Below are 8,330 nucleotides of genomic sequence, written 5' to 3' on the forward strand. Positions count from 1 at the left end.
ATTGGCTGACATACATTTCTACTGATCCTGTTCCTTCCAGAGTGTCACTGCAGTTACAAGAATGAATAACTATCTTTTTGGTTCTATCAGTAAATTGTAGGGATTGTTGTCTTTGGCAGAGGGGTGAAATGGAGACTTTGTTATTTAATCTGTATTTTAAAAATGTATACATACGTATATATATTCAGCCTCAGCTCTTTTGCCTTAGCAAAACAGTACTGAAACTTTTATATAAAATTTCTTAAACTTTCAACAGTTCTTTAAAACGAAATGTAGTAACAATGGCCATTTTAAAAAGCACAAGTGAGATGGAGATGTTCATGCCCAGTTCTTTAGAATATAACACAGTTCTATCTGAATGTTTCTTATTTCCTAAATTCAGTGAATCCTATTAAAATACTCCTTTTATCTTTTGCTCATACATTGCTTGGCTGTGAAGGGCTACATTAGAGAAGATGCACTTTTCACATTTTGAGAAAACAAACTAGGATGCAGCAAAAGAAGTTGTTTCAGCTGCCCCTTGAGGTTTTGAGCAAGTTCAGTAAGTCAGAGCCTACTGCTTTGCAAATTAAGGTTTTGGGTCATCTCTCCTCAAGTCAGTAGGCAGAAGAGCTACTCAGCACAAATCAAGATTTATAGGTCATTGGTGTACATACACACACACAAACACACACACAAATATATATTTTAATCAGTAGAAAACACAAAGTGTCACTTCTTATTTTTTGAATTCCTGTCTTGCATATGTAAGCAATATAGCAGCTATTGGATATTTGGCCCAAATCAATTTGCAGAAAATGGGATAATCTTTAACTCCCTTGCATTCCTGTGTCAGGGCCAGCGTGATGATGCCTGCTCTCCCCAGGCAGGAAACATGGAAAATTTAATATCCATGGTACAATACCTCAAACGAGGCAGGAGGGACTGAAATTGAAAAGCATGGCCCCATGGCAAACATATCTGAGCATGTGAAAGGAGTACTACCCTAATTAAAAGATGTAGCAGTTCCAAATTTCATGCAACTCTTACTTTTGTCACTGATATCCTGCTGCAGAATTCAAACCAAACTAGCGTGCACCACTTTGTAGGTATTATTTATGTTTGCCCTTGTTTGGTCCTATGACAATATCTCTCACTTGAGAGATTTGTTAGCAGTATTTTTTTTTACCCACATCAGATTCATATACTAACTGTTTCAGAAGACTGGAACAGGGACTATCAATCTGGCCTTCTTAACAGGAGTACATTAAACCCTTTGAGTTTTGCTTGAGAAGGCCATGACAGACCATCTAATCCATCATCATCCTGTCCCATGGCCACATCACATCTGCCATTCTTGATGGAGAATTGCCTAACTGGTTCTGTAAGACTTCCAGTGATGCAGACTCCACAAACTGCCTAGGCAATCTGTTTTAAGTGCATCACTGTATTCCTAACCTTAAAGAATAATGATATCCTTACCCTTCCTTCTTATACCTAAAGTAAGTTTTATTGGAACAGCCTTCTTGTTTTTACATATCATGTCCATTAAAAAAAAAAAAAAAAGCTATTCTTTTACATCCTCATTAATACTGTTCTCTCCTGCCTTGGCTACAGTTTTTGTTAAAGACAGTTATTACGGTCTGAGCCTTACTTAGATTAGTTTTGCCCCATTCTGACTGTATAGTAGTGCCACTGTTCTCCTTTTTTATGCTATTTGTTTTAATAGCCTTTCAAGATATAATTCATCCTGAAATCAATATTTCTGCTTATTCCAAATATTCCTTATGAAGCAGTTATTCATAGAGTTAGGCCAGCACTGCTCTTAATGATTTTTTTTTTTTTGTCCCTTGATTCTTCGATTATGGATATAATGCTTCTTTTTCTCTCCCTGCTTATGAGGTTGCTCCTCAGGACTAGGCAGGTGTGCAACAATGTGCAGAATTCTTGCCTTTGCGACCAAGTGAGTTCCAGAACAGAGCACACATCTCGGAGCTTTCTGGGATTTAGACAGATAGAAATTTTTAGTATTAACATAACTCTCTCTCTTATTCCCCTTGTTCTGTTTGGGTATTTCAGCATGTGTGACATGTAAAATGAAACATTGTTAGAGGGTGAGCTAAGGACAGAGTGCTGTCTGTCATTTTTATGGGAGTTCCAATGTTAGAGTACAACTAGTGTTTAATATGTAATTTCCATGCCTTGAATTAATGACATGAGGAGCCTTGCAGCAAAAACATGATAGCTGCAGCTTCTAAAAAATAAAACCTAGTGGAAGCACAGTTCCTCAGGGAAGACATTCTGTAGTGCAGTCTAGCAGCCCAAAAATAATCTGTTGGGAAAGCTTTGTGTCTTTTAATGACATTAACTTGTCCTTGGGACCATGGTAAGGGTCCATTATCCTCCACAGATAAGATTCTTTTGACCTTTTTCAATAGTAAGGAATACTTTTCCTGCCTAACTGTAAGGGGAAAAAGTTAACAACTGAAAAAACTAAGAGTTCTTTCTGCTGGTAGAGAAACCTTCTGAAAGCAGATTAAAAAATCCAGTTGTGTGAAAGGAGGAAGAATACTACTTTGTGTACTTGCCAGCATTTTCATTTCTTTTGTCTCCTGAATTAAAGGGAGTATAGTGCAGTAGAACAGAGAGGTTGTGGAGTCTCCATCCTTAGAGACATTCAAGACTTGACTAGTCAAGACTGTTGGCAATAGTCCTGTTTTGGGTGAGAGGTTGGGCTAGATGACCTGCAGAGGCCAACATTTCTGTGCTCTATGAATCAGCTTCCATCAGACAAATTTAAGCTCACAATAGAAGGCTTTTTATGACTGATGTAACTCCAGGCCAATCTTTTTAACATGGTGATAAATGTGTATTAGAAACGTTGCCTGCCAGTCATCATCTGTGCTCCTGAGGGCACTTCTGCATGCTGTTCAGCACTATCAGTTCCCTATAACTTCACAGAAATTTTGGAGTACTTAGTGTCTTCATGAGATACTCTGGGTATCTTGACAGCTTTGGATCCAATAGTAGCATTACAATCTCTTACCTACAGTGTCTAAGTGGCTATTACTGCTATAACATCCAAGATCTCACAATCTACTTGATATCTCTCTTCAAAACTTCTGCAAGAGAGGGGAATGATAGCATATTCACCTGGATCTCTGCTGTCTAATGTAGAAAAAACAACAAGGATCAGGAGTTGGAGATTTTCACTGCAAGAGGAATTGGGAGGAATGGAGAGCTCTCATTATGGGGTCTCTAGCTCAGCTGTGGGCTGTGGACATGTGTCTGATGCCACGAATTTTGAATTTCTCTTTGAAGAGTGACAACTTCAAGGGGGTCTCCAGCCTAATGGTTAAGAGCCTTTCCCAAGAGTTTAGAAATGTAGTTTTGAATTCTCATAGGCTGAATTAAGAAGGCAGAAGAATCCAGCTGTACCAGCCCTGGGAACATACAGTGCTGAGTGGTTGTACCCTGTGGTCTGATGAGCCCTGAGAGTTGGCGGACTACCTCTAAAAGATGCTCAAAATAACATAGAAAAATTGTTGTGCATATTCTGTGCTGATATTCCATGTGCTCTAACTTTTGGTTTCTGAAGAGTAGGTCAGGAGGAGAGAGTTGTTACAGGCTGCACTGGACATTTCTGTGAAGTGTATTAAAAGAAATTAGAGGGAAAAAGTGGCACGAAATTACCTCATTTCCCCCCATCTTAACTGATGAATCACACTAAAATAAGTAAGGAAGCAACTTGCAAACTTGATGCAATAAAAGAAATGGGGGAAAGAGCAACTATTTCATGTTAAAATTTAAGTTAACTTTTCCATTATCTCATGTTCTTTTTGTTGTTGCAGTACAGCCCTGTACTCCTCCATGCATTTCTTGTCTTAAATTGCTAACTAAATCAGAGACTTGCTTCCTCTGTGAATGTAAAGAGTGTAAATGTAGTGGGTATTATTGCTCAATAATATATTAATATTATTTAATAACATACCAAGCTCTAATATGATTCATATTTTTGAACAGACAGTTTTATAATGCAGTCCCCATACTTCTGTAGGGTTGCAAGTGATGAAAAAGGAACAATGCATTTATTCTGTATTCATAATGCTATAAATTTGTTGTAAAAAAAATAAATTTGTGAAGGAAGTTGTATACAGACCATTACAACACTCTTCTAGTTAAATGTTTATTTTTTTGAGATTCAGAATCTTCCTATTCTTCTGTAGCACTGATTGTTTTGACACTGTTTTTAAGCAGCCAGGATACAGAATCATGCAAATTTTAAAACTTTTTTTTTTTTCTATTTGCAGCAAGTTTCCCTGGCAGATCACAGGTATGAGACGTGTTTACATCTTTGTATAGTCTTTAGAGGCAAAGTAAAGCAAGTGGAAGAGTGCCATTAAAGCACAGTGGCCAGTTTTTGTCTGTTTTTCCCTTGCCAGCTATTTGGAAGCTGGACCTATATAACAGGATTCTGGAACATCCCAGCTAATAGAAAGCTCCTGCTACTGCAGGTATTATCAAAAGTATTGTGGTGTGCAGTTCTGGGATGCTGACCGTATGGAATCAGCTCAAATCCATCCAATTAGTTTTAACCCAGCATCAGCTCTGCAAGATCTAAGCTGGTTCTTGCAAAGACATCCATATGTCCTTGTGGCCGGGTCACCACAGCTTGGGTTCCAGGAGGATCTATGGATCAAGAATAGCACAGTACCCTAAGGCATTAGATTAAGCTGCTGTCTACCAATAGGCAACCATTGTACAAACCTAAAGCAGAAATCTGCCTAGTCTCAGAGTGTGCAAAAACATGGAAATCAATGTGGTATTTAGATACTATTGAATTCTCAAAAACCTACCTGCTATGAACGGTCCGTTAAATTTCTGCCATAAGTAGCAGAAATAGGAGAAACACCTGCTATAGGTTTAGGCTCATATTAGAGCAAATGTGTTTGCATTATGACCAGTAAGGAATGATATGGTCTTGTGTCATTGCAGAGTTCTGTCAAAGTTTCATTGTTAAATCAGTCTTAATGGCAAGGACAAATTGCTGTCCAAGGCTTCAGAAGAAAGTAGTAGTAGAATCCATTTATTTAATCCCCCAAATTGCTTCACCATGTCCATTAATCCAGTTTGCAAGGTCAGACCTCTCTGAAATTAGTGTCTGAAAATGGAGTATTATTGCTCTAAACTCCTACTTGGATTGTAGTATCTGGGATTGTAGGATTGCCCTACCAGACAGGAATTTCTAAAGGGTATGAGATGAATTATGTCCTGCACTCAAACTTTGGTTTTCAGTCCCTTAAGAAGTTGAATTAGAAGGGGGTTTTTTCTCCCCCAAAAATCCTTCCTCTAAGAAGACACAGAGATAGCTTTCAGTGTGATCAGTGAATGAGATTCATCCTCCTGAAAAGGCATGATTCCTTAAATACAGGATGATTCACAGATGACCTCACACTCCAAATCTACCATTCCAGAACCATTAAAGGAGGGATATATGTCTTTTTGCAGAGAACAGAATCCTGAAACAGGAGCCTGGAAATACGCATTACATTTTAAGGGCCTGAATCTGAATCCAGGCTACGTACACTCTCCATTTTTACTACTTGGGCAAACTACTTTCCTGTTTGACTTCCAAGCATTTGGGTGTAGATTGTGAAAAGCCTACAAGTTTCAGTTACAACTCTATAGCCATCGCATCCTTTGGGTCTTATTGAATAAGAATTTTAAACACTGCAGTACAGTAAAAATAGGGTTCTGTAAAATTACATCTCAGTCATTTGCTGAATCTTGGGCCAAAATACATCTAATCTTTTAAAAGCTAGGGTATTTGTAAAATTATGTCAGAGTCCTTAAACAGAGTTCTGAGCATGTAGAGCTCTGTAAAGAGGACTGTGCATGTTAATGTTGTACTGACGTGGCTATTTCTCATCATTACAGGCAATGTGAAGTGTTCATTTGGACAGCAACCCGTGCTTCCTAATGTGCAGTACAGCCCTTTTCTACAAAATGCCAATCACAAGTTCCACTTCATCAGAAGGCTGCATGGGACCTTGGAACATGCTGTTCAGCTTTGACTGCGTGTTCTACTTGAAATAGTAAAACACTGAATACCCAAAGATGAGGATGTTGTTTTTATAGTATTGTTTTTCTTTTCTTCTTCTTCTTCTTCTTCCCTTTCTATGCAACTGTAAATTAATGAGCAGTGGAGTATTTGTCACTGATTTGTATAAATATACAGCCGTGGGAAAAGGGGCAGGGGCTTTATATACGTTCTTTTGATAATCATAAAGAGAACTGCATAAGGAGTTTGGAGCAAAATGTTACATTTATACATTCCTTTCAGCTCTTTGCTTTTACATTGTAAAATACCCTCAGTTATGTTCTGACACATTTAATATTCTATACTGATTATTTATATGTTAAACATCTGACCACACAGATTTCTGAAGACCCTTGAATTGTTTTCAGGACTGGCAAATGAAGTTCCCATAACTTGCAGTATTGTTACTGTTTAACAAAAATTGCCATTGGGTGCAAGCTACAGTATTTTAACTCTATTAAAAAAGGTAAACCTGCATTTCAGGTCATAATAATCATCATGTACCAAAATGGTATTTTTAGCTTTCTTTTAGTTATTTCCACCCAACACACTCCATTTGGAGGATTATTTTTTTAAGCCTTACTTTACTTTGAATCAGGAGATAGCTAAAAAGAGGACTTAGATGGTAGTTTAAGTTGTTTTTAGTAAGGTCTAAATTAGTGTAATCTTCCCTAACTTTATTGAGACAGAAAGTTTTGCTGTTCCCTGCTGTGCCAAACTTGTTTCAAGTTTTGGAGTTTACAGTCTGAAGTAAAGCTCATTTCCATGAGATCCCCTTCTGAGGATCCAAACACACACAAGTCTTTTGTCTGCCTCTTGGAAATGAAGAGACAATGGGAAGCCCTTTCCAATACTATTAGTGATGGAACATTTTCTTCAAAACACTGCAGTGCACTTAAATATTATCATCTGGCTTTGTAATCTTGCAGCTCATCTTTATCTTTGATGAATTCATTTACTTACATGCTTCGAGTAGGGATAATTATGGAAACGTTGTGTCACTGATCATCTGATCTCTAGTTTTAAAATTATCATAAGAGATTTTAATGCCTTCACTGAGTTTACAATGTTGCATGGACACTTGCTTTAATTTCAGGACATACCTTTAGTTGGTAAAACTGCATGCAATATATTTCACATATAGTGGAGAAAAACTAAACTGTTCTTAATTATTACTGAAGAAGAAAAGTCTCCAAATGGTATTGAAAGAGTTATAAGTTCTGTACAGCTCTGGAAAGGTGTTAGAGGATATATATAAATATATAAATACAGGTCAGGAATTTCTAATATTTTAGCAAAGTGTTGTCAGCTAGGTTGTTCTGCATCCACAGTTCTCACTACTGGACAGCTGCTGTTCTAGGAAAGGTTTGGGCACAGCACTGACCAAGTTCCAGTGCTGGCTCCAGCACCAGTTCCTTCTGAACCCTTGGGCACATTGTTTAACCACTCCGCCTCAGCTTTCCCATCTGTAACATGGGGATGATAGTACTAACCTCTCAGAGGTGTTGTAGGGCTTAATTAGTATCTGAAAAGCTCTATATAAAAGCTAGATATTATTTCCAGGCAGGTGGAGCAAGATTGACAAAGTGGGGAGAGAAGAGGCTGGCCAGTATAAAGCCTTCATCTATTAAAAAGATAGTGTAGTTATTCTGAGAAGAAAAAAAAGATGTTTTATAGAAGAGGAAAGCCATGACCACCTTTCTACCTCAAACCTATCTTCATGATTAGTATTGGAAATAGCTTTATACTCTGTTCTCTGCAAAGTACTTTGCTTCTATCAAGCTACATCATTCTCTAAGCAAAGAATCCTTAAAAATAAACCCCTACATAAATAAAGGTCTCAGTAGTCGATTTGGTGGCTTTTATTTTTGTTCTGAATATGAGGTTATGTATAAAGTTGTTTTTCTGCCTGTGTTTGTATGCATCCTTTGTCCTCTGCTGCCAAGTAAATGCTATTTCAAACACTACATTGTAACATTCTTTCTCTGAGACAATAATAAATAAAAGGAATATATTGCAGTAACATGAGAAAAAGTATGGAGTTCTTTCAAGTTTTTCAGTCCTCAGGGATGGCACTTCTCATCTGCTACATGCTGTAAGTTTCATTCTGAAGGAAGTTAATTTTAACAGGAGTGCTGGGTAGTCCATACTTAAACTGTTTCTGCATGTTAGTGTCACGCTGTCATGCTATGAAGGTTCGATAGCAATGACTGAGACAGTAATATAATAATAATAAAAAAGATGTTTATTT

General features: G+C 37.5%; 1 protein-coding gene across 1 annotated transcript in view; it reads left to right on the forward strand.

Annotated features, from left to right (window-relative positions):
* Positions 1-8,102, forward strand: part of UTRN (utrophin) — a 401,902-nt gene extending 393,800 nt beyond the window's left edge. The window contains exons 75-76 of the mRNA XM_067293529.1: positions 4,290-4,312; positions 5,917-8,102. Of these exons, the coding sequence (XP_067149630.1) occupies positions 4,290-4,312; positions 5,917-5,925 (32 nt within the window). The 3' untranslated portion in view covers positions 5,926-8,102. The remainder of the gene's footprint in view (positions 1-4,289; positions 4,313-5,916) is intronic.
* Positions 8,103-8,330: the final 228 nt, after the last annotated feature.

This window comes from Apteryx mantelli, chromosome 3 (genome assembly GCF_036417845.1).
Source record: "Apteryx mantelli isolate bAptMan1 chromosome 3, bAptMan1.hap1, whole genome shotgun sequence".
In the NCBI taxonomy this organism is placed as follows: Eukaryota; Metazoa; Chordata; class Aves; order Apterygiformes; family Apterygidae; genus Apteryx; species Apteryx mantelli.